The sequence below is a fragment of the Lepisosteus platostomus genome, chromosome 6 (assembly GCF_059453375.1).
Source record: "Lepisosteus platostomus isolate fLepPlt1 chromosome 6, fLepPlt1.hap1, whole genome shotgun sequence".
Taxonomy (NCBI): domain Eukaryota; kingdom Metazoa; phylum Chordata; class Actinopteri; order Semionotiformes; family Lepisosteidae; genus Lepisosteus; species Lepisosteus platostomus.
This window is the reverse complement of record NC_142616.1, coordinates 22,436,701-22,462,849: the sequence shown is the minus strand read 5'-3', so window position 1 is coordinate 22,462,849 and position 26,149 is coordinate 22,436,701. Positions and strand designations below refer to the sequence as shown.

Genomic DNA, 26,149 nt, shown 5'->3' with positions numbered 1-26,149 from the left:
TTTAATTGGGTTGATTTAACTAGGGGGCAATTACTTTTTCACTCAGTGCCAGTTGGTATTGGATAACTTTGTTAATTAAATAACAAATAAGTAAATAAGTTTAAAAAAATGTTCGGTGAGGTTCCCTTTATCTAAAATTAGATTTTGGTTGAAGACCTGAAAAAATTCAGTGTCAAAAAGTTGCAATAAAAAAGAAATCAGGAAGGGGGCAAATACTTTTTTACTGTGTGATATAATCAGCATTCATTTTTTAACTACCTTGTGTTCTGTGATTGTGGTGTCATGGAGTGTGTTTAGAAACAGTTGTGCTATTTTGCATTCATTGTTAGGGATGTCAAAATATTTTTATAATACTTAGAAAAGTACAAAATTAAAAAAATAAAACTGTACAAATTAAATTAGAGTGTATTCCACAAAAAAAACTGTAACAAGAAGAAGAAGTTCCATGTGAGCATAGAAGTCAATTTATACCCCACTGGGAGAAGTTGCTACAGCATTTGAGAAGGGTGTTTTATAACACTGGGGAAGTTGTCTGGATGGCATGATACACCAGTCTGGGAATACTCTCAATACTCTTCTAAAAATAAATACATGAGTCAGCCTATGGTGAATCCCTGGTGCTGTAAAATACTCTTAATAAAATCCCAGCTGAGGAAGGTTGTGAGACAGCAATAGAAACAGAAAAGATTTTTTCACTGTAATGTTAATCCTCAAGGCAAACCAATGGTTTTGTAAAAATCAGTCTATTCAATAAGTATCTACATACCTTAATTAAATGCCTTTGGTTTGTACCTCTTTTATCATTTGAGTGATTTCTAGTTTTATCATATTTGCCTCTTTGCAGTGCAATTGAAACTCATCATTGGAGAGGAAGGCATTCATCAATTAGCTAATGGCATGACTGTCAAATCCAGTGTATTTAATTAACTTTCTGCCAGCTGCTTTTTACATGCTAGGTTGATCAACTAGTCCAAGAATCTTTGTTCCACTAAATCAGTCATTTAGAGTTGTTGTGGTACAGTCTGCTACAGTGTGTCCCTCTATGATCAATAATGCTTGTACTGATTTCCTCTGTTGTCTTTATTATTTGTCTTTTGTATGATTATAGTACACACACAGAGTATTAAATATAAAAATATCATAAAAGGAAAGGTCCAATTGGTTTATACTGTATGTTATTAGTACTTGGTTAGCAAAATAAGAGTACACTAGTATGGTTTAAGGTCTTTTTTTAATAAAACTGAATCAATTTTCTGAGGCTACAGCTGAGAATATTTTACATGTAGGCATACTGGGATTTTTATTTCAGCTATTGTTAAGAACACAAGTGAGTCAAAAAAGGCCTGGGGAGCTGAAATTAAAAGATGTGACTTGGCTGAGCACGTCTTGCAGGCTCTAGCAGTATAACATAATTGCTCTCATACAATGTCACAAATGTATTGATAATGTATACAGAGTCTTTTGCTAGGAACATTCATTCAACCAGCAGGCAGCTGGAAAGTGCTCTGTTCCTTCTCTGTGATTGCACCAGCAGGATGCGTCCTAATAAATGCAATCACAGGTATGGTTCAAACAAGTGGCAGTGAAAAGTGTTTTTTGTTTGTTTGCTTGTTTCTTTTAGGCTGAACAAGATAATGGACATCCCCTTCCAGCTTTTGCAAATTTACATATTGAAGTCCTGGATGAGAACAATCAGGCCCCTTACTTTCAATTATCCACCTATCAAGGATACATTATTGAGTCTTCACCAGTGGGCACAACTATCTCTAACAGTGCAAATCTTACTGCGCCTCTCAGAATAATAGCCCTGGACAATGACATAGAAGAGGTAAGAAGATTAAAAAAAACTACTTCACAGTACCCACTAGACAGATGTATATGTACATAGACAATGAAATCAGATTTTTTTTTTCATTTTGTTACTCTTACAGTTTGTTGGATTAGCCTAAAATGTAATCTTAGGTGATTTTTAATACTTTAATCTAGAATCTTTTCAAAAGTTCAAATTAATAACAGGTTTTATTTTTAGGAGAAGCCAAACAATAGCCTATATGCATATTCCTTTAATAAGGAAACAATAATAAAATAAAAAATGATTTTAAATAAACTAAACCATTATGGTGAATAGTTTTACTATGTTATAATGCCTTGAGGTTTAAGTTTATTCTAATTAAATCCTAATCCCAATTACAAGGAAAACGTGTAGATTCTGTAATGTAAAACTATACATTGCAGTAATCGGTAATCCAAATTGATCATTACAAAGGACTATAATTAGTAGGACATTGTTTTTTATTATACTGAGCTTTAAAGCAGTAGAAGGTTTAAGAAGGATGTGGTTTTCAGTGTGACTGCATTTTCACAGTGTGATGCTCATTTTTACACTGACTTGTATGAGAATGCTTCAGGATACTGTATGTACCGCATTGCTCTTAAGAAAGGAAATTCAAGAGGAAAAAAAACTTCACCCATGCACTGTATGCATTTTATGGCTACCTAATGTATCTGCTAATGTATTTGCTATGAAAAAGTATGATGTTTTGAAAGGATGCAGAGCTATGGTACACATTCCTGCTGAAACTGCATCCTTTAGGAGAAAATTCTTATACCTGTTGTTTCATATGAAAGCATTACACCACTGAGGTATTAGCATATCTAACAAGAACTGATGAATTAAACACTAAATGAATTTGGTGAATTGCTTTAATTAAATAATTAAGCGTTATGGCCTTGAAAGCAATTTTTTACATCTGATATATTGGAGTAACCATGCTCCAAACTGTGAGTGAAAGTTATTTATAATTGTCAAACAGATATGACTTGTACCAAACAAAATATGTCAAGACCACAATCAGATTAAGTGTTAGCTTAATTATTTTAAATGTCTTCTTTAACTTATGGAGGCATTTTGTTAGCAGCTAAATTACAATGTGTGTACATGCAATACAAATAGATGGTAAACCCTAGTGTTTTTTTTCTGTATAATGAGAAGACTCTCATACATTCCTGTTGGTTGGAAAGATACACGGAGGTTTGAAAACTGTCTTTTCAATCACACCATTCCTGTTTCTTGTCTTCTTTTTATTTTAGCTTGCTCCTGGTGCCAGTCCTGTAGGTATTAGGGAGTTTGTTAGTTTCTGTGCCAATTAGAAGTGTGAAGTTTTCATTTTCTTTGCTGTGGTGTGTGCTTGTGTTTTTAATAATTTTGCATGAAGCCTTCCTTACTGCTCTCCTGTGTTGTCTTCAGACAATATTTCTTTATTTTTACAATTTTTGGAAATTTTGCCACATTACTCACAATATTTCTTTAGTATTTCTAATATTGTTCACATCCTGTACTGTAAATGTATGATTTTCATTAAGTATTAACCAAAAAAGCTAAAAATTAACATCAGTTGTGGTGTTAATTTAATAAACCTTAACACTGATCAGATATGATCAGTTGAACCATCAGATATCAGCAAAGATTAAATTTATGATTTTCTGGATATTAAAATGTCATTAAGGTCTTTTCATGCTCACACATGTGGAGTGAAAAATTGAAATTACTTAGAGTGCTCATTTAATTTGACAGATGTATAAAACAATATACAGTAAGCCACATCACAGCAGTTGTAAGTTATGTTGTATAGAATTAGAGTGTTTTAAATAAAAATAATGTGATTTGTGTTTTGGCAGTCGTAGATCAAAGTTCGGAGGCAAAATCTTCTTAAAAGCTGTGAAATCCTGTGCTTACAGGAGGTGCTGATAACATGAACCTTTTTGGCCTATGACATACTGTATCTAAGTTCTCTGTTAAGATCTGACTAGTTTTATCATTTACTTTAATACAATAACAATCTAATGAATATACAGTATTTTAAAATGAGAATGAAAGAAGTAGAATTTACCTGGTACATGAAGATAAAATAAGGCAGCTATAACTTTTTAAAATTAAACATCTTTCAAAAATATTGTACACCAAGAAAAGGAGAAAGGACTATATGAGGGTGTTTATTTTCCTTGGGGCTTTTACAGAAACCCTTGAATTGTAAAATATAAAACCGAACAGGAAAAAAAGAAAATAAATATGATATTTCATCCTCTCACCACTCCTTCACCACTCTGAAGTATTCAGACTGAGAAACAATAAATTTCAGATTAAATAATAGATTAATATAAACAGATTACTGCACACTTTATGATGGTAGACAGAAGGAAAAACATATTTTTTTTTGGCAAAAAGGCAGACATCAAATTCTAAAATAGTTTAACTTGCATTATTTTAACACTACCTAGTAGCAAAAAAAAAGCAACAAAATTCTTCCAGGAAGCTTATTTAAGATACCTAACAGAAAATGTATTATTTTGTAATTTTCTTGCATAAAAGAGGGCACTTATGATTACTTGTCCCTTATTGTTTTAAAGCATGGACCTGACATAATAGTGTGGTTTTGTAGTTGAATAATTTGTGAAAACTTTTTAAAGTCCTACTTACTGTAAATTTATAGCCTGCATTAAGGAGCATTACACTTCTTTATGTGGAAAGAATAATCTTGAGAATAGAGCATGTATTCTATGTAAAAATAGTTTATAATGATACATAATATTAACTATAATAATACTGACAAGAGCTCCAGGGTGTTCTAGTAGTAAGAAGATAATTTTGTTTCAATTGCCTACCAAAATTTGCAGTAAATAACCTATTTTGTATTCTGTACTTTTTTTTACCAATTTAGCACAAAAATGGAAAAAGAAATAACTTTCCATGCAACTGTTAGGGTGATGAGAGTCTTGTTGTCAGGTTGGAATGATGCCTGATTGTAATGTGCAGAATTGAAATGCAAGCACCTCCAAGTGATCAAGTAATAGTTTGTGGACGGTTCTCAGGCACAGGGAATACTAACCCTCAGAAAACTTTAAAAGACCTCATGGGAGTTACAGTTCAATAGGCAGGCAATAAACCTCCATACATACAGCATATAACATATCTATACAGTATATACCATCAGTATACTGCACATTTGTTAAAAATAGAAAATGTTGGAAATAAGACATTTTAAATATGAGAAATAGCACATTTAACATCAGCCTTTCATCTTGTAAGACAAGTAAATATGGTCTAAAAGGTCTTGAAAGCTGTTTTGTTAGACTGCAGTATGCTAGATTATGCTGCATTTTTTATTTTCTTCATTTTTTCATTGTTTATCTTTATAACACAGTGCTTGCCAAATTAACTTTAGCTTTTTACTGTTTCTCATTGAAATTCCAAAGCATTCTTTGATTGGTTGGAACAAGTGCAGACAATTATTTCTTTTAAAGGCTGTTTTTGTCTCCTGTTATTTTAACAAAACAATATGACCATTACTCTACTTTGAATCTTTTATTCATTTTCTTCCCTACACAGTACTAAAAGAGACTTTGTCATAAAAAACAGTCTGTTCTATTCCCTTGTTTCTTGCTACTCCAGTTATATCAATTCATGAGCCCTTTTGGGGTTAATGCCTTGTTTTTTTCTTCATATACCCTGTATTGTCTCCTTTTGTATTGCTAGAGTTGCATGGACACTTTAAAGTTTTGTCTTTTGTTTGAACATCATTTTAATGGATTTTACATCTGAATTCACTAATACAAAAAGCTTTGTCACCAGCAGTCATTAATTATTAGCCATTGTTATTATAATATTTGAATATTTTCCTTTCACTTGCTGAAGTTGGTAAAGCACTTCCTTATGGTTGGTACTTTTTTGTCAATAAATGATGTATTTTGATTGAAGAACTGAATAGGTCAAATCTAAACCTGATCAGAATGATTTCTGTATGGCTTGCAAATACTGGATACTATCAGACTCATGTACCAATCCAGGGTTCATACCCATAGGCTGTTAAATTTATGCAATTTTGTCATTAAGCATTAGATAAAAAAACAGAAGAAGAGCTTGTTTCAGAATAAGGAATATCATATTTTATGGATTTCCCTAGATTAGGTCTGACGTTTAACACACCTAGGATGCACAGAGTTTTATTTTATGTTCTTAAAAATAGTTATTGCAGTGATGCTATTGACAGCTTTACTGCTTCACTGGATTAGATTTATGTTATGTTTTGCAATGCTAAAGGAGTTGTGTGTATCATCTTTATTGTGCTATTATTCCTTTTCTTAACTGATCTACATCTTGTTCTTATTATGTGTGATTCAATGTTGCTGTTCATCTGTTTCCATATCATTACTGTTTTTTACAAATATCCATTCAATTAAAGCCTTTCTAAAAAGATGGGTAAATTCGAGAATGTTTCTAGGTAAGCAAGATATTACCCAAGGTCTCCTCTCATGTGTAGCTATTCTTAGGTTATTACAAAGGAAACAGAACAACAGCAAAAACACTTCTAACGTCTTAAAGAGAGACACTTGAAGTGGTGGCATACTAAAGTGCTGTATATTCAGGCATGAATATTCAGTGCTATGAATGGACATGATTCATATTCATTCCCTTTCCAGGTTTATTCAACAAGATAAATTAGTTGTGTACCTTCTGGCAATTAAGCGTGACACACACTTTTGGACACTCTTTTTCCTGGAATGGCTAGTAAGAATGACAAATGATAACACAATCAGATACAAAATCGGTCTGCCTGAAAATATAGTGTTTAACAGGTTATTCAACAGTTAAGAAGAGAAAATAACTGTATATTGAAATAAAAAACAAAATTATCAAGCAGGATATGTAGGCATTTAAACAAAAGTTCTAATCTCAGCCCCTCTCAGCCTGAGGAGAGAAGAAGACACACTGAATAGGTTTTGTTCTACAGCAATCGTGACATGTCACTGGGTTAATTGTGCTTTTCAATCATGTTTTAAAGACCAAAGACCCCATGCTGCAGATTTCTTTAAACAACTACAACACAGTCTTTACTGTGACTCCTTCCGGGATAGTGCGCTACCTGACCTTACTGAAGTCAGTGGACAGGGAGCAGCAACAAACCTACACATTCGTGGTAAGTGCCTGATGTCCTTTGCCCACATTCTCTTACTAGGAGTAACATTTGTTCTGGCGGTTTCACTGCCTTTCATTGCAGTTACTGTACATTGTCTTTGAATGTTCCAGTACAGCGAGTTGTACTAAAATAGATGGTACCTCCAGTCAACTCACAGGACAATTGTGGTAATGGCTTATGTCTAATTTGACTACTGGTGGAGATTACAGCAATGCACATACATGTTTAAATAAAACTTTAGTTTTTAAATAAAATAATTGTAATTTTAATACATGCTTGTGTTTTGTCTAGAATTTGGGTCCTATATTCTTTCTTATTTGTTTTTTTGTTTTGACGGACCGAATTGTTTTTGTCCAGATTTATGGGATGCTAAAGAATAGATTTTTTTTAAATAACTACAGTAGCTATTTGTTTTTGGTATACATATAAAAAAGTAAAAGGTGGGTAGCTGCGTCAGCATGCGTAGGCTGCAAAGGAACAAGTAATAGGTTTATTCCATGCTGAAAAAAAGAAGAAAGAGAACACAACGTTTTGGCCGTGGAGCCTTCTTCAGGTGTGAGGGTGTGTGAGAGCTCACACCTGAAGAAGGCTCCACGGCCGAAACGTTGTGTTCTCTTTCTTCTTTTTTTCAGCATGGAATAAACCTATTACTTGTTCCTTAAAAAAGTAAAAGCCTAGGGTTTTTGTATTGATTGCTTGTATAAGTAAAAAGCAATCAATGTTAGAGCATTCACTAAAAAATTAAATTGTGGGAAAGATAAATGTGAGGTCCTTAATGTTATACAGTAGCCTGTCTCATTAACTGTTTCCATAGTCTTCTCAGCAGGCAGGTCTTATAAGAAATAATAATGTTACATTCAAGTTTATTTAACGCAGAAGACAACCAACACAGTACTAGAAATTAACAATAGAATATTGGTAGCAATTAGCATACATTTGCCACATCTTTTTACTGTTAGTGAAGGCTGTTTCCTTTTCCTAGTGCTATTTTATTCATAATGTGTTTTAATTAGCGTGACAACTGTAGTACCTTCAAAGCAGTCAGGTTTGCATCTTTTGCATACTGTATGCAGTTTCATAAAACTTTTCAATTACAGTTAAAAGCTTTTACCAGCAAGAGAACCACAGTTTATTCAATAACTAAGTCTAATAATGTACTGTAGAATTCGCATTGTGAAAAGTTTTAGAGGGTTTAGTCAGTTTTCTTTTAGGTAAATTGGCTGATTTCTGTCAGGGTTAGATTTGTTTCTATACTCACAGCTTAATCTGCATGAAACTGTGTTTTTTGTAAAAATGCCAAGTATTTATTGAATGTGAATTTTAATGTTTCTATAATAACACAAGTGTGAGTTGCCAAATGACACACTAAAAAACTATTATCCCACATATAAATACTTCTATGTACTGTACATCTGATGTGATGCATATAAATACTTCTATGTACTGTACATCTGATGTGATGTTCCCATTGTGCTGTGCCATTTTTATAGAAAAAAGTATAATCAGTTCACGAAGGCTGTACCAAAGGTTTTATTTATTCAATCATCATTTTAATAACTTCTAAAAGTGGTTGTTTTCTGATTGCAACATGGAAGGTTAATCTCTTGATTAATTTAAATGAGTTTCTTATTTCTAGAAATGTCACACGTTACTGCCTTAGCAGTGCACCAGCTGAAGAAACATTCACACCCTTGAACTCATAGGTGAACATTTTCAGTAGGTCTCTCTTAAGATGACAGAAGTTGATTTGTGCTCAACAGTCAAACCATTTTCAAACCAATATTTTTAAAACTGGAAAATAGTCCAAATTACTGGAATAATTATACATCTCTCACCTTGATTTGCAACTCTGGCTGTTACTTCAGCATTTAGTGTTTAGACACTACATTTACATTTACATTACATTTACACAAACATTTAGTGTTTAGAAGTTTGAGGAAATTGCTATTCTAACTATCCATGATTGTTGCCAACAGCTTTTCAATGTTTTAATCTAACATGTTCCACACACCATCTTATTTGGCAGTCTGAAATAACTTGTGAAATAACGTCTGAACTTGCTCAGAGCATCCACAAGCTAGAAGCAGTCGTTAAGACCATCGTGATCATTTCTTATAGTCTCTTAGCTATTATTTTTATTATTAACTAATTAGTATAATACTAATTAGTATTATTAACTAATTAATGATTAATTAATCATTAGTGTATTGTATGTATACAGCATGTAAAATGTCATTATTAGATGAAGTCTGACCTTTGGTCTCCAATTATATCCATATAACATGTATGATGAAACAATATTAATTTATCCTACTGGTGATAAAGCAATGGTTTTATGAGTAAGAAATAAATATTGGCAACAGTGTATCAATAGCAAAACCCTGAAAAAGCACTTATTTTTCTAGGCATATATCCCAAATTATTCTGTATAAATTAGCATCCTGTTACTTGAAGCAGTTGCAATTCCAACTAGCACTTTCTCTGCTACTCAGTTTTTGCTTTGCCCTTTAAGACCATGTAGAATGCTTTAGAGTACTTTAGGTATCAAATCATTCCAGGTATGTCTGTTAAAGAAGTGTTAATGGATGGAATTCCTGAGTATTCTACAGATTCTAGGATTGTTCAAAGTTGTAGGTGACCTTCTATGTAAAATTACTATAGTCCTTCCAAAGGGCTCGAGGCTTTCTTTGACAGCAGAAGAGGACATGAATGTTAGCTTCTGAGTCTGCTTTGAGTTTTTTTAAAAAAACTAATTTTCTTTCTGTTGCTGAAGTTATAATGGTAAGCTTCAACCTATTTCTTTAGGGAAGAAAGTTTTTAAGTGCCTCTTACCGTCTTATATATATCCCTCCCCTCTTTTCGGAGTAACCTTGGTCACAGTTGTTCTTGGTACAAAGCACTCAGCTGTCTTTGTTGCTCACAGTATGCCTATGACAGTAATGGAGCCGTAGGATTCCCTGGTGCAGTACCAGAGGAGTTAATCTGAGGTTTTCTTTTATAGATCTGATGATGAAGCATTACTTAGTGACACCTTTGCCCACATTCTTTTGTTCCCTCGTGGATAGAGCTTGTGGCATCTACATGAAAATATGTCGATTAACTGACACATTGTTCAGTCTGAAATAAGCAATTCACTTGAGTGCTATCAGTTTCTTGTTAAACATTTTAATTGAAATCAGGGAGATGTAGGACATTAAAAGGTTTCTTAAAATAAGCCCCCTATTAGTTTATTGTGGCTGTTTGTGAAAGCACATTATGGTAAACACCCTGTGGGAGTCTATATTTTTTCAGGTCTTAAAACATAAGAAATACAAGATCTTGAACCAACATAGTTTGCTAGTATACAGCCAAATACAGTTGTGGTTTGTTGAATGTGTATAGCTATAACATTTACCTATTTGTAATCAAGAGGACAAAACTTTTCAAACTACTTCCAAAGAAAATAAGAAACAGCCCCTACCGTTTTTCCTAAAGCCATAATAATGTCTCAATACAATTCTCAGTATTCTGGGTACATGATGTCCAAGGTAAAGACAAAATAATAAGTTTCATGGTATAACTGTGCACTGTCTTATTGCTGGAGATTTGTTGTGTTGGTATAGCGATTTAAAACAACTCACAATTCATTGCACTGAAGTAGAGAAGCCCCAAGACACCAGTTCAGCTGTGCCAAGTTTGTTTGTTTTAATAACAACAGCCAAGTTCATCCTTTATGTACAGACAGTCCTATTAATGGCATGAAAACTGTCATGGATGTCTGAAAAAGGACAAACCGTGGAGAGGCAGGAGAGCGGAAAAAGACCCAATGCGTAGCGGCGAGACGGGGGTTAGCCCAGGCTCAGCAGTTCAGGAGTCGTATAGAAACCTATGCCCTCAGGCAGCAGACGTGGGGCAACCTGGTGCAAGGCGGGTCTCAGGACATCCGAACATCAATGGTGAGCGAAGGAGAATAAGTGACCCAGAAATATATAGCACCAGAGAGAGTAAAGCACAGGAAACTAGGGGCAGGACTGAGTAGGCATGACAAAAACCTTTGATTAGGTCTGGACTCAAGTCTCCATCCTTACTAGATCAAATGTGTGGATAACGCTTTTCTTATTTTTGTTTAATATAGTAAGTTTGATTAAAAAAATATCAGCAGTGCTACAGTATATGCAACTCTTATATATGAAGTCATATTCTTTTTTGTTTTATCTTGTTTATTTGTATGTGTGTTTGCCATTGTTTTTAAACATGTACCATTTACAGAGTTTATTTCTTATAGGAAACTATAATCTGTCTCTGTCTCACCAAGTATAAATTCCTATTCTTCCTCTACCTATGACTCTGGAGACTTGGTCCAGGCATCTTAAAATTCTAAGCACTCTTCATCTGTCCTGCATTTCTTACAGCTTATAGTCAGAAATTGATTAAAACAGTGAAAGAGGTACACTTTTTCTAGTAAAGGGTTTAAAGACATATTTTTCATATCATGGAATTCAGTGGGATTAAGGATATATTTCACATACTACAAATTACTGATGGACTGTTCTTCAACATGCTGTGCTCTTATTTACAAGAGTTAATAAAGATATCATCATGCATAGAGAGTATGCTGGATGATTTTGGAATTAGTAAATTAGATTTATAAGCTATTTTGCTTAATGTATAAATCATATCATAACATAAATATATACAGTACATACAGTAAGTAGGATTCTGTCACAAACCTGGCCTTTTGTTTACAGTGAGACTTACCTTTTGATCTCTAATTGACTCTGAGTATGACATGAATGTTTGTTCTAGAGTAGTCTGGCACTCTTTTACAGATAAAATAACCCCTGCCCTGAGCTTCATTGCACAGAACAAGACTTAGAGGCTCATAACTATGTTTTTTACTGGAAAAGGTAAATGCCTGCAGCAAAATTCTGTCAAGGCTCTGAACTGAAGTGCTGCTAAGAAGTACTGACATAAAACAATACAATACGAGTGTCATGCATCCTGTCAGTGAATGACTGCACATTGCCCCATGCTGATTAGAATCATTGGACAACTTTTCATTCCTTTTGTGTGTAGATTTTGATGCAATAATGTAATATGCAAACTTATTTTTTTAAATATTTTTTTATATTGTAATAAGAGATTACAGGGAAAGAACAAACAGTAACATTTAAAAAATAGTAAAATCAATTAAATCAAAGCCAATATCAAATCAGGTTCTGATACTGCCTTTGTATGCAAGCAAATTAGTACGTGTTAATGATTGCACATCTGGTATTGTCAGGGAATACTGTACAGCAACACAGCACGTGTTTTCTTTGTTTTCTGGTGCAGTGTGGTAACAATGTAATAACCAAGACAAATACTTATTTACAGTAATACATTCACTTATTCTATGTACGCCTATTAAAAATCTATGAGTTTCAGAGCCCTGCTCTGCCTTCCACAGACATAGAAACATGGGAGTCGTCTTTTAACTAAGGCACAAATACTATGCTGTACATGGAATGAAGAAAACAGTCTTACCCAATAGAAGATTGTACTGAGAACTAAATTATTACCTAAACTGATGCTATAGAAATGGGAACCTATTTCTTCATTCCTTACAATACATTTTTTAACAAAATAGTTTTTTAGCCTATTGCATACCACAATCAGGAAATCAGTATTCCACATATATAAATCAGAAGTCCTTTACTGAAGGCATACAGTCTCATCTTTTTTATACTCGAATCTCCTGGTTCTGCAGTTCTAGTCTGTGAGGGAGGAAACTCTTTCAGATGCTTATTTTCTCGTCTCCTTTTGTTTGTTCTTTCTTCACTGTTGATCCTCTAAGAAAGGTGATTTAATGATTTAATCACAATTGATTTTAATTAGCTTAAAATCAGTATGATTGTGTGGCCACCCGACAATGTTGGCGTGAGGATGCCCATCATTTTAATGAATGGTGAAATTTAAACATTTGGATGAATTGTAACAATATGTGTTATTTTTCATTATTATAATAACAAATAATATTTTTTATTTATCATGTAGAGTGAGCAATAAGAACATCAGTAGAACATCTCATGTGTTGTGCTTCATTCTATTTAACATAAGAAGGTTGATGTTAGCTTAGTGATCCAAGGATCATATCTTGAAAAAATTATTGAAAGATACCAAGGTATACAGTATTTTGCTGGGAGGTTTGTTCCAGAGTCTCACACCCCCTTGTGTAAAAAATCTGCTGTTCTCATTTCTAAATGTACTTTCCTATAGTTTCTACTTGTGTCCTCTGCTTTGTGTTTCACTGTTGATTCTGGTGAAATCCAGTTTCTGTTCAAAACTAAAAATATTGAGATCTTTTTGCCTAATAGCAAGAGTATACTTTAATCTCAGGAATGTATCTGATTGTGCACATTTTTTTTAAATGAAGTCTTACTAATATAACATTATATCTCTTGATTTAAATTCTTTTCTTTTTATTGTTTCCCTACATTGTCTAGAAGGTGAAAATGATATGTAAATCACTTAAGACTTTTTGTTAAGCAGCTTTTTAAGCTCATTGCTTCCTATCTTGCATTTTGTTTTATGTTTCTGCCACCTGCATGTGACACTCTTTACAGATGTCTGCACTTAAATATCATTCTGCCAGGTGTTTGCCTAGTGGTGAATGTGATCTAAGTCTTTATGAACCTCCATCTTAGCTTCTAGTCTTTAAATCCCTTGGGTTTTTTTTGACTGGCTTATTAACTGTAAAAACTGTTTTTTATACTTGGATACATAGATAATATTCAGATTTGCAGAGGAAGAGGTAGTAGCCTCACATGAAATAAGTGGTGCAGCTGCACTTGAGCTGCAGTGTAACAAGTAAAAAGAAGGCCAGTTGTGTTAATCAGGCAGCAGTTAAGAAGGGTGGTACTTGTATTTTGGGTGGAAAATCAGTCTACTGTTGTTCTGTTCATGGGGAAAAAATTGTGAAGGAAGAAATAGTCTATCTGAAGTCTATAGTGTATAATCTTGAGTTTGTTTTGCCAGCTGCACATTGCTGCTGTGTGCCTGGACTAAGAATAAACAGAGACAGTATTGTTGGCTCTACTCCCAAACCAAATTAGGAAACTTGGACTCCTGCGAATGAATCTGTATGGCAGTATTTCTTAAGGAAAACCATGAATCAGTGCTATTACAAGATTCATGTTATCAGAAAAAGTGCCTAAAGCTATCTCTCACAAGTGGAGCAACTACCCAGAGGCAGTGTCTTTCAATGGTAACTGTGACCTACCAGCTCATCGAGTAAGGTTTGTGTGTCAACATGACCAAACCTGTGCTGATTGAATTATTTTTGATAGACCAATTTATTTTCTGGTATTTGTTTGCTTTTTTCTGTGGCGCTGTATGGAAACATTGTTCCTGTTCTATTATGTATGTTCAGATACAGACAATACAAATGACTTGTGAATTCTACTATGTTTTCTTACAGATTGTGTTATAAAATGCTGAACTTTGATATTTCCACAAAGAAGCTAGGCAAATTTGTGCTTTACCACTACAAATAGGGAGGTTTGACTTTTTTTTTTCATTTTTTCCCCATAGATGTTAGCCTCTGATGGAGTCCAGGAAAGTACTCCAGTCACAGTTAATATCCTGGTGATTGATGCCAACGATAACACTCCAACCTTCCCCAACATCTCCTACAGTGTAAATGTTTACACAGACATGCGACCAGGGGAAACTGTATTACGGGTAATCGATATTTACTGACTGCTTTCACAATGAGCTGCTTACTTAAAATAATAGCAACTTTCCAATCCTCTGTCATGATATTTTTAAAGATAGAATTAGCTTGCTTAATATATTAATGAATTCTCATTGAAATAATTGGATTAGTTCCCCTTCCTCCTCATGTGGTCTTGCTTTGATATGTTAGACCTTTGATAAATGGTATTTTGCAGTCAGGGCATGATCATAGTCGGTATCTTAGCCCTGTTGAAACAAAGCAATGATACAAAAGGTCCAGTTTAATCTGTCTTTAAACTCAACTATTTTGTTTCTTAGAAGTGAGGTTAGGTATATAATGTTGTGCATAACCGGTCATATTTCTATAAGCTGTTTAAGATTTTAATATAGACCTGAAAAATGTTTGATTTAATATGATACTCTTGTATCTGAGCCAATATTCATTTCTCATTTAAATCTTAACAAAGCTGTGTAAACTGATTAATTTGTAATTTTGTTGTTAATGGAGGACTTTTACACAACTTTTTCATTAAGAGTTTGCAATTATCTATTTTTACTGAACAGAAACATGTCTGTTTTAAGGCACACTACAACATACAATACTCTTCCTAACAGGATGTTTGGTGTTATTTATGTGAGCCTGCACTTGGTGAGCAATAACTATTGTGCTGGTATGTTTGTCCTTTTCAGAGCAATAAGAATTTATTGCAGAGCTGAGCTATCAAGTTACATTTCGGTACAATACATTACTGAAAAGGTAGCACTAACTGTCAAAAAATCTTTTTCCTAACTAAACTTGAAATCAAACTTAATGTTTCACATTAAAGGAATATATTTTTGTTTTTGTAGTTGACAGCTTTTGATGCCGATGAAGGTCCCAATGGGCAAATCACCTATGAGATTCTGACTGGTGATCAGGGAGATTTCTCCATAAATAACAGCACAGGCCTGATCACAGCGGCTCCTGGTGTCAGTCTGATTGTAGGGCGCTCCTATGCCCTCACTGTCAGGGCATCTGACAATGCACCTGTGTCACAGAGAAGGTAAAGCAATTAAGAGCATGGGGATTAAAACTGGATTGATGGGCTTTGCAGCACAGTCACTTTTGATTCAGAAAAGTCCCCCCGTAAATCTTGTTACCCCTCCCCTGGAATCAATACAAGGGTGGGTGACTACAGGCTTGTACTGCAATAATCCCAACCTTGTAGTATCATCCTCACACTAATATTCCCTACCTTTCAGAAGGTGGGAATTACAAAATAATGCAAATTCACACGCTGCCTTTTCCACAATCTAATTTAATCTTCTCTGGGTGTGCACATTCTGGAATATTTCTTGTTTCAAGCTTGCTGTCGTTTAAATACCAAAATACCATATTGAAAGAAAAAATGGATTTAACTTGTACAGGAGGTAGATATATTTTATTGTTATTTTTGCTGTCTAGTCCAGATAAATTGAAAAGGAATGAAAGCTGATAGGTTTTTAAGAATACATGTAGGGTTTTATTTTCACCCATGTTGCACATTAATCTATGTTGAGGGCCAATTAATCCATAATTAGCGACTAATATATCAGGCAATCAGATTCCCCTTGGTATGAATCATAATAGGAGTGAATCCCTATAGGCATCGACATACTTTATCACTTGATGTGAAAGATGAGAGAGACAATGAAGAGTAAAAATAAGTAAAAATAAAACATTTGAAATATTTGACTGGTCAAATTTAAGTCCCCCCCTGGCAAGAATTCTCATGAGGAGAGGCACTGGATATGGAAAGGCTGGAACAGCAAAGACTTGCATTGACACACTGAGATAAGAGCAAACACCAGTGATGAGAAGCAGCAGGTGAATAATTATTTGTTTACTGAAGTTGGATCTTAAACGTGGATAGTGAGTGCAACAGAGGATTCATTTCATGATAAGTGCTTTTTACTGGAGTTGGATAGGCCTGACTTAGTTTTATTGTGCACTCCAGTGAAGCTTCCCTAAATAAAAATCATGTGCAATTCCAATAAAAGAGAGTGTGCATATTTAGAATAATCTTCACATGCAAGTGCACTGCTGTTATATCACTTGAATGCTTCTTGTTCTGCAAGATCTCCATATGGTCCAATGGCTTTAGTCAAAATTCAATCAGCATTGAGTGCAGCAGATTATTCATGGAATAACTAAGAACTACAGTAAATGAGATTCCAGGCTTTGAAAAGGGCTTCCACTGATCATAAAAATCAAATCAAAAGTGTGAACTTAAGCTTGGACATTTCTCCTTGGGCCATTAAAAGCTTCCCTTCACATTAGCAGATAAGAGACAATCGTATTTCCAGACTTTACAAGCTTGCTGTTGAATGATTGTTTCCTTTTACTGTGTTAAAAGTGTTATCGTATCTAGAAAAATCAGATTATGAAATTGGTCAGTTAATAAATGTTTTCAAGCCTGTTGTTTTGTGTTTTGTGCACATGCTACAGAGAGCCTGGCTTGTCTTGACAAAAAATCAACTGCAAACCAAGGTTTAATAAAGGTCATTATACAAGAATGTTGTTCAGGCATGCTAAGAAAATGTTTATTTCACTATATGTGTCAGTCACTAAGAAACAAAAGTATATTTGAATGCATTCAATTATTCTGATTACAGGAGCTCCATAACTACAGTCTATATAGAGGTTCTACCACCGAACAACCAGAGTCCTCCTCGGTTCCCCCAGTTTATGTACAGTCTGGAAGTCAGCGAGGGCATGAGGACTGGAGCTGTCCTACTGAACCTGCAGGTAGTTCATGAAATGAGGGCTTTTCTTGGTAGAAACGTGCTTTAAAAATTACTGGTATCTTATCTTCACTAGTTTTTAAAGTTTAAATATTTGTTATAATACTAAAATAAACCATTTTCCTCTTACCCATCTTTCCCCTTCCAGCCTCTTACTCATACACACTATAAGCTTTTATAAATTGACTTTTTGCACTTCTTCCTCTGCCCTGCAGGGGGCAGTCTCATTCTTTTCCACCTGCGAAACATATCATCAACTGACCAGGTCTTTGGCATAGTATTTGATTGTTTATTTTTTTCAGTATCATGTGATCTATAATAGGATATACAAAATATCCTATGAACAAGAAACTTCACTCAGATTGTTCCAGTAAACTTTCTGATGTACAGGGAGGTCTGTGGGTTGATATTGTAAACAAGAATTTGTTCTCAATTAACTCACTTTAAAATAAATCACACATAGAAAAGTAATCCTAACATACCTTAAAGAAAACCTTAAGAGAAAATTATATTTCTTCACTTGTTTATTCTTACTCTTCTTTACTTCTTTAGGCAACAGACCGTGAAGGTGATCCCATAATGTACCGTATCCAAAATGGAGATCCTCAGAATGTATTCAACCTTACCCAAAAGTAAGACCAGCAGTGACAGATACACAAAACACAGAGTAGTTGCTTTGGATATCTAAGCAGATGAAATGATGACCCCTGCCATACACAAGAGCTGTAAGGAGTCTACAAACTCTCGTTCAATTAGATGTATCACCTTAAATACAGCAATATTATTATTAATATTATTATAGTGATGATGATGGTGATGATGATCATGATGATGATACTGTAGACAGGCTTGGGAGATAGATAGGAGATCAGATTTAGAAGAGCGAAAGTTGTGAGGTGGGGAGTAGGATACTCGGACAGGTACTGAGGTGCCGAGCCATGCAGAGCCTTATACATGTAGGTGAGCAAGTCGAAATGAAACCTGACAGGAAGCCAGTGCGAGGGCTCCAGGATAGGAGTAGTGTGATCACTTGCACAAGACTTGGTCAGGATTCTGGCTGCTGAATTTTGGACATACTGGAGTTAGTTCAATGTGTATTTAGAAACAACAACAATAATAATAAAAAATATATTTTTATAATTTAGAACTGATAAATTCAATAATTTCATAATTTCACATTGTGGGTGCTGTGGTAATATTCTTTATTTTCCTTTTTTCCTTTAGTGAATCTCATATTTTGTGTCAGTGTTGCTTTAGAAAAATATAAATGTATGCCAGGGAACAGTGCATTCAGATATATTATTCTAGTATCTTGGATAATTAAATTATTTGTTCGATAAATTGTGTTGAATTGAATTGCAAATTGATTAATGTGTGGAGCTGATGCAATGCTGTATATTGCATTCATCAGAGCCAATTTTATTCATTAGGAAAGAAAAGTACAAACAGAATATGTAGAAATATTCAAAATGCAAGTGCATTCATTTAAAGCTTGCAGATTTACACCAATTCTTATTTTCATTCAACTCTTTTATGGTTATTTGAAAAAGAGTCATAGGGTTTTTGATGGATGGGTATTAAAATGACTTGTAATGCTTTTTGAAAATTCACAGAATAACATTAGGTTTTTAATAAATCTGCTCAGTAAATTAAGTATTTGCTACAGTATGTGTGGTTGCAACATGGTTAGGATTTCTATTACGGATTGCACGTTATGAGGCGAAAACAATATTTTACAACTTAAAACTTAAAAACTGGTTTCGCTGTGGGATGGTGTATCCCATTGTTCAGTGTTGAGGTTTGTATTTACCTCTGATAGAATTTGTTAAGTGTCACCCTATTATTCATGTACAGTAAAGAGATCAGGGAAAAAAGAGCGGATCTGAATCAAGTCAAAAATTGTAATTTGAATGAGTATTTTAACAGGGCATTTCCCTCTCAGTGGACTTTTCAAATGTTAATAAAGAAACATACAGTATTTGGACCTATTTTTTATTTTTAACATTTTTAACAAATTTAAACTTTATAATTTTTAAAGTTTTAAAAATAACACTTCAAGACGGACTAGATAAATCACTCAAACCAAGGACACAATCCAAAAAATGTAAAAAATTACAAAAAAATATCTGTGTGACTGAGTCTATTACATAACATGTTTGTCACGCAGGGGCTGACTGCGGTGGATAGGGATCCAATGTGGTGCCCTTCGTAGGGTTGGCGCTAGACGTAGGCGTCGTCAGAGTAAACAGGCAGGGGTCTGAGTCCTATTAATTTCTTTAGATACGCGATTCCATATTATATTCCTTTTTAATCAAATTCTAAAAGTATGCTTGTTGACTCCGGTATCACGTTAGTTAAAGACTTCGATGCTTAACATGTTTAGGGAGAAATGAAATACTGGTGTGTATTTTTTCTTTAAAGTACCGAGATCTGCCATATACTCTTTGTTTATGTTCCAAAATTAATATCGTTTATGGCCTTCACACGCGTTACAGTATGCTCCTATTCTTTTTATGCTCAGCTACTAAGATTTCCCTTCAGTGGTAAAATTCCATATAAATCTTCAATACTTAAACGGGCACAGCAAAGACATATACATACTGTATTCAGTACAGTTTGCATACAGTAATATGTTTATGTTCCTAAATCAATCTCTTTTATGAGCATGTGAAAGGCATGGTGAATCGGAGATTCTCAAAAATTACTGTACTTTGCATGATTGGAAACAAATGCGTGATTGCGAAATGCTGTGGTGTTACTTTTACAAAGACGGTCAATGAAAAAAAGAATGTGGACCAGGGCAATACTTTGAGTTTACAGCTTGTCCAAGGTCATTCATTATTAATACTATTAGTAATATCTTCGTTAAAGACTTTGATGGCGACAGCTCAAACATGAGAGGTTGAGCTTTATTAGCTCCACCTTGCGGAAATTCCAGATACCATTATTTTACTTGTGGTACCACGTGGTATTATGAGGTACTATACGAGAATTTACGGTAACTCGCGGTAGGCTGGGTCAAGCGCACCGCAAAATAATGCAGTATTGCCTGCTTGTTTTGAATGGCTGCATCTGCAGTAGATAAGCTCCGGGAGAGAATCTCAGGGGACTGATGAGGGTTTAAGTAGAGGACTGATTGACGCGTGCACGTTTGGTACGGGGAGAGTTGTTGGGAATGCGGGAGCGCTTGCCTGCGTGAGGGAGATTCGTGACAGTACCCCCCCCTTCAGGGGTGGCTCCGGACGCCATAGATAGAGGAGGAGCATGGGAGTGAAGAAAGCCCGAGATAAGGGTCTTATCCAGGATGTCCCGTGCAGAGACCCAGGTTCTTTCCTCAGGACCATAGCCGAGCCAGTGGACCAAAAACTGTCTCGAACCCCTATGCCAACAACATTTGAGGACCTTATTGACTGTATAGGTGGTGGATCCGGCGATGGAACGAGGAGGAGGCAGAAGAGGTTGTGGTCTGGAGAGGGGTGACCTGTGGTAAGGTTTGAGAAGGGAGACATGGAAGGTGGGGTGAATGTGAAGAGTGGGGGGGGGAGCCAAGCACTAAGTGACAGGAGTGATCTGAGAAATGGCCCGGAAGGGACCAATAAATCGAGGGCCCAACTTGCGGGAGGGTTGATGGAGAGAGATGTTGCGGGTGGAGAGCCAGACAAATTGCCTTCTGCGAAGTCTAGGAAAAGGGCGTCTGTGCCAATCCACGAAAGATTTATAACGGTGTGAGGCCTTTAGAAGGCCTTTTGGCCGTCTTCCAGAGTTTCCTTAAGGCAGAGATATATATTTGAACAGAAGGGAGGACTGAGTCTGAAGGGGGTTTCCGGAGGAGCGAAGGTTAATAACCCAGGGAGCATAGAAAGGGAGACATGCCAGTAGCCAAAGAGTATAGAGCATTGTGAGCGTACTCAGCCCACGGGAGTAAAGAGGTCCAGTCGTCCTGAGTGGCTGAGACGTAAGCCCGCAGGTAAGTAAGAAGGTCCTGGTTAAGCCTTTCGGTCTGGCCGTTGGATTCTGGATGATAGCCAGAAGTAAGAGAAACATTGGAGCCCAAAGCAGAACAGAAGGCCTTCCAGAAGCGCGAGATAAACTGTGGACCCCGATCAGACACGATGTCCTCCGGTATCCCGTGGAGACGAAAAACATGCTGTACAAAGAGATTGGCCATTTGTTGAGTGGAGGGCAGGGAGGAGCAGGGAACGAAATGAGCTGCCTTGGAGACCCTGTCAACAACGACCATAATCAACGTGTTGCCAAGACTCCTGGGAAGGTCCGTGAGGAAATCCACAGCAATATGGGACCAAGGCCGTGTGGGTACTGGGAGAGGTTGGAGTAAGCCAGCCTTCCGGTAACTGGGCGTCTTAATCCGAGCGCAGGTGGGACAGGCTTTCATGTAATCCGAAACATCAGCCCGTAAGGAGGGCCACCAGAAGTCCTCAGAGAGAAGTTCCAAAGTCCGGCGTGCGCCAGGTTGACCTGCAAAACGAGAGTCATGAGCCCACTGGAGAACCTCGGAACGGACCCTATCAGTCACAAACAGCTTATCCGAAGGGCATGGGGGAGGTACAGGCTGGTCCTTGAGGGCATTTCGGACGATGTGCTTGATGTTGGGAAGGATCGCCGCAATTATCTGATGAGGGGGTATGATGGGTTCGGGAGGGAGTTCAAGCTCCGGTGGATCGAACAGACGGGAGAGGGCATCCGCCTTGATATTCTTAGAGCCGGGGTGCATGTGATGAAAAAGGCAAAATGGGTAAAAAATAGGGACCATCTGGCCTGGTGAGAATTGAGGCGCCGAGCAGACTGGAGATATGAGAGGTTCTTATGGTCTGTGAGAATGGTGAACGGATGTTGAGCTCCCTCCAGCCAGTGCCTCCATTCTTCCAGGGTGAGCTTGATGGCCAAGAGCTCTCTGTCTCCCACAGCGTAGTTAACCTCGGCAGGGGAGAGACGCCTGGAAAAGAAGGCACAGGGATGGAGAGATGAGTTGTCCCCAGAGCACTGCGACAGGACTGCTCCCACGCCATGCGCCGATGCGTCGACCTCCAGAATGAAGGGCAGCGAGGGATCCGGGTGACGAAGGAGGGGAGCTGAATTGAAGAGGTGTTTCAGGCGTAGAAAGGCACTATCAGCCTCATCGATCCACTTGCCCAGAGTCGGACCCTTACGAGTGAGCGCAGAGATGGGAGTGGCAACGGAGCTGAAATCACGAATGAAACGACGACAAAAGTTAGAAAATCCAAGAAAGCGTTGAACCTGCTTGGCCAGTCCCTAATGGCCGCCGTCTTGGAGGGGTCCATCACAGTGCCCAGGGGAGAGATGACGTAGCCTAGAAATTGGACAGTGGAAACATGAAAAGAACATTTTTCCAGTTTGGCATAGAGGCTGTTCTTAATAAGACAGGTGAGGACCTCTCTGACGTGAATAATATGCTCCTGAAGGCTACTGGAAAAAAAATATATATATCATCCAGATAGACGAGCGCATACTGGTGAATAATGTCCCTGAAGATGTCGTTCATAAAATTCTGAAAGACGGCCGGAGCGTTGGCAAGACCAAAAGGCATGACACGATATTCATAATGGCCGTGAGTGGTGATAAAAGCCGTCTTCCATTCGTCCCCCTCTCGAATGCGGATAAGGTTGTAAGCACCCCGCAGGTCGAGTTTGGAAAAAATCTTCGCGCCATGAAGAGACTCCACAGCAGCAGGAATGAGAGGCAGAGGATAACGGTTCTTAACAGTAATGTCGTTCAGACCGCGGTAATCGACACGGTAATTACCTTCTTGGTAATAAAAAAAAACTGGCGCAAGCAGGAGATGAGGACGGGCGGATGAAACCAGACTGCAGGGCGTCCTGAATGTAGGTATCCAGTGCCTTGGTTTCCTGCACGGAGAGGGGTGCATTCCTCAGGAGTAAGAGTAGACGAAGAGGGCGTGGGAGGTAAGGCAAGAGTGGAAGCGGGAGCGTTGCGGCTGGCAGCCGAACGGAGCACGAGACGTTCGGTCCTTCGTTATTGTGGACGGACATCAATCTCGGTAGCCAAGAGAACAAAACTCTCCAGGGTCGGCGTATGGTAAGGGAATTGGGCTAGACGATCCTTAAGTTCCTCGGAAAGGCCAGCACGGAAATGATGAATGAGGGCTTCTTGATTCCAAGCGAGCTGAGCGGCCCTAACCCGAAAGTCCGTCACATACCTTGAGGGGGCGGGTACCCTGCGACAAAGCCGACAGACGCGAGGCCGTGGAGTAGGAAGATTGCACCTGTCCAAATTTGGCCATCAGGGCTGCCTGGAATTGTGCTACATCCGAGGTCTCGGGGGCATTCCTGGCGAGAAGACCTGCAGCCCACTGCATCGCCTGGCCAGAGAGGTACTCGACCATAAATGCAATACGTTCGCGGTCGGTGGGAAAACAATCCGGACGAAGGCTGAAAGCCATCCAGCATTGAGTCAGGTAAGCCTGACACATACTTGGGGTGCCATCAAATCGGTCCGGTGTGGGAGGAGGCAGGGGAGAAGAGGAGGCAAGAGAGAGTGGTGGCTGAGTGGGATTTACGGGAGGGTGGGAAACGAGAGGCTGAGGAGGGGAGCTAGAGACCAGGTTAGCGAGGTGTTGAATGCTGGCATTGAGCTGGTCAAGAGCCTGAGAGTGCTGGGACAGCAGCGCCATGGGATTAAAAGAGCCCGCGGTATCCATACTTTGGCTCACGATTCTGTCACGCAGGGGCTGACTGCGGTGGATAGGGATCCAATGTGGTGCCCTTGGTAGGGTTGGCGCTAGACGTAGGCGTAGTCGGAGTAAACAGGCAGGGGTTGGAGTCCGGGAAGGCGTAGAAGAGGCGTCGGAGTGGATTCGGAAGGCGGAGGCGTAATTGAAGAGACAGGCAGAGGTCAGGATCCTAGAGAGTGTTCTAAAGGCGAAGGTACAAAATCGAGTGGCAAAGAGGTAGTCGGAAAAGCAGGGTCAAGGTCCAGGGGAGAATCAGTAGTCAGGCGAAGGCGTAGGTTGTAGGTAAGCTCCGGGAGAGAATCTCAATCGTGAGCAAAGACTGATGAGGGTTTAAGTAGAGGACTGATGCGTGCACGTTTGGTACGGGGAGAGTTTGTGGGAATATGGGAGCGCTTGCCTGCGTGAGGGAGATTCGTGACAATGTTGTTACCACCTTTTTACCACCTTCTGTAACAGGAGTCCTGGCCTAAAGATTTTTACCACTATGTACTAGAGATAACAGGGCTACTGTACAGTATGTATGCTCTCAGCTTCAATTGTCACTTGTCATATAACAAATACAATGAATAATTAATGAGTAATAAAAAATAAGTTAACATAATAGGAAACAGAACCAGGTTGTTTTTCATTTGTGTGTGTTTGAAAAGAGAAATGTATAAATTGGTAATCTATTTTTTTAGGTTTGTTAGAACTATTTTGCTAAAGTTACTGTCAGCATTGTGTGTAAATTTGACTTTATCTTTAGTGTGGTAAGGAGAGCTCTAGTACCTGCAGTCTCTTTTAACAAACTTAGCCTGTTAAATTCAGTGAAATAAACATGAGCTTGACTATTGAAGCATGTTCCTTTGCAACTTTGGAGAAAAAGTAGGATGAGTCATTAATGTTCAAAAGCTCCATGTCTCAGGCATTTTCTGTTTCTCTTTGGTATGTGTGAAAGCTAAATAAGACAGCACTGATTCCAAGGGTTACTTCAAACAAGTCATACACACAAAAGGCTCAGTATTAACAGTCTCAAACTGAAAGAAATGAAAGTGTTATAAAACATTAACACACTAGTGAAGTTTACTTTTCCCAAAACAAACAACATAAAAAGGAAACAAGTGACTAAAAAATATTTTATTCTTTTCTAATAAAAAATGACAATTTATTTCCTAATTGCCTATTCCATTTCACAGATTTGTGTATGTTTTTCTTTAAAAATCCCAAATAAAGAAATCACTGTTTTTTTAAATTAAATTAAAGGTTATTCACCATAGGGAACACAAGGTACCAAATGTACTGTAAATTTCAGGTGTATAGAAACAAATACCTCAGTTAAAAAACTTCATACATCCTGTTATGTTATTTTCTAAAGCCTTGTACGTAAATAAGAATGATGGTTATTTGTTTATTGGTCATTGGGTGGTTATTGTGTTTATTTGTGTTTTTTCTTGAAATTGTTCAATTAAACTAATATTTGAAAATATAAATTGGTAGACAAACCTATGGAGATGCCATAAGATCGTAATGGAAATGTAAGAATGGAGCAGCATGCATAAAAAAAATCTAGATCATTGTAATATTGCGGGAGTGGGTGGAGCCGCGGTGATGCCCAGTCTGAAGCGACAGAGGCACCGGTGTGAAGAGAGTGAAAACCGGGAAAAACCAATATCAACAAGACAAATAAGCCGCTTTGCACAGCGACTTCCAGGCTGGACTGTCCCTATTTAATGGGGGTCCAGCCTGGGGGAAAAGAACCGCCTGGCACAGCAGTATCCAGGCGCATTACCCTATCTAATGGGGTCCAGTCTAGAAGAAAAGGAGTGCAAGGCCAAACACAAAAGAAACTCAACCTGTCCCGGTAGAAATACACGGCGAGAAAGGAGACAAGAAAAGAGGCCTTACGCTCGCATCACAGTCCCCTCCGGGACTGTCACTAGAAGGTTCTCCCCATGGGGGTCTGCTCTTCCCTCCGAGGAGGTGCTCAGTGTGTCTTAAAGAGCCCCCC

The 26,149-nt window shown here is 37.5% G+C and overlaps 1 protein-coding gene across 7 annotated transcripts in view; it reads left to right on the top strand.

The window, feature by feature from the left end:
• The window catches only part of pcdh15b (protocadherin-related 15b), a 314,610-nt gene that overhangs the window by 205,180 nt on the left and 83,281 nt on the right, over positions 1–26,149 (top strand). For 6 of the 7 annotated variants that reach the window (XM_088634838.1, XM_088634837.1, XM_088634840.1 and 3 more), the window contains 7 exons: positions 1,622–1,828; positions 3,091–3,111; positions 6,840–6,974; positions 14,526–14,675; positions 15,519–15,712; positions 17,304–17,436; positions 17,985–18,064. In XM_088634838.1, coding sequence (XP_088490964.1) covers positions 1,622–1,828; positions 3,091–3,111; positions 6,840–6,974; positions 14,526–14,675; positions 15,519–15,712; positions 17,304–17,436; positions 17,985–18,064 — 920 coding nt within the window. The remainder of the gene's footprint in view (positions 1–1,621; positions 1,829–3,090; positions 3,112–6,839; positions 6,975–14,525; positions 14,676–15,518; positions 15,713–17,303; positions 17,437–17,984; positions 18,065–26,149) is intronic. The other variant, XM_088634842.1, reaches the window with a different exon arrangement.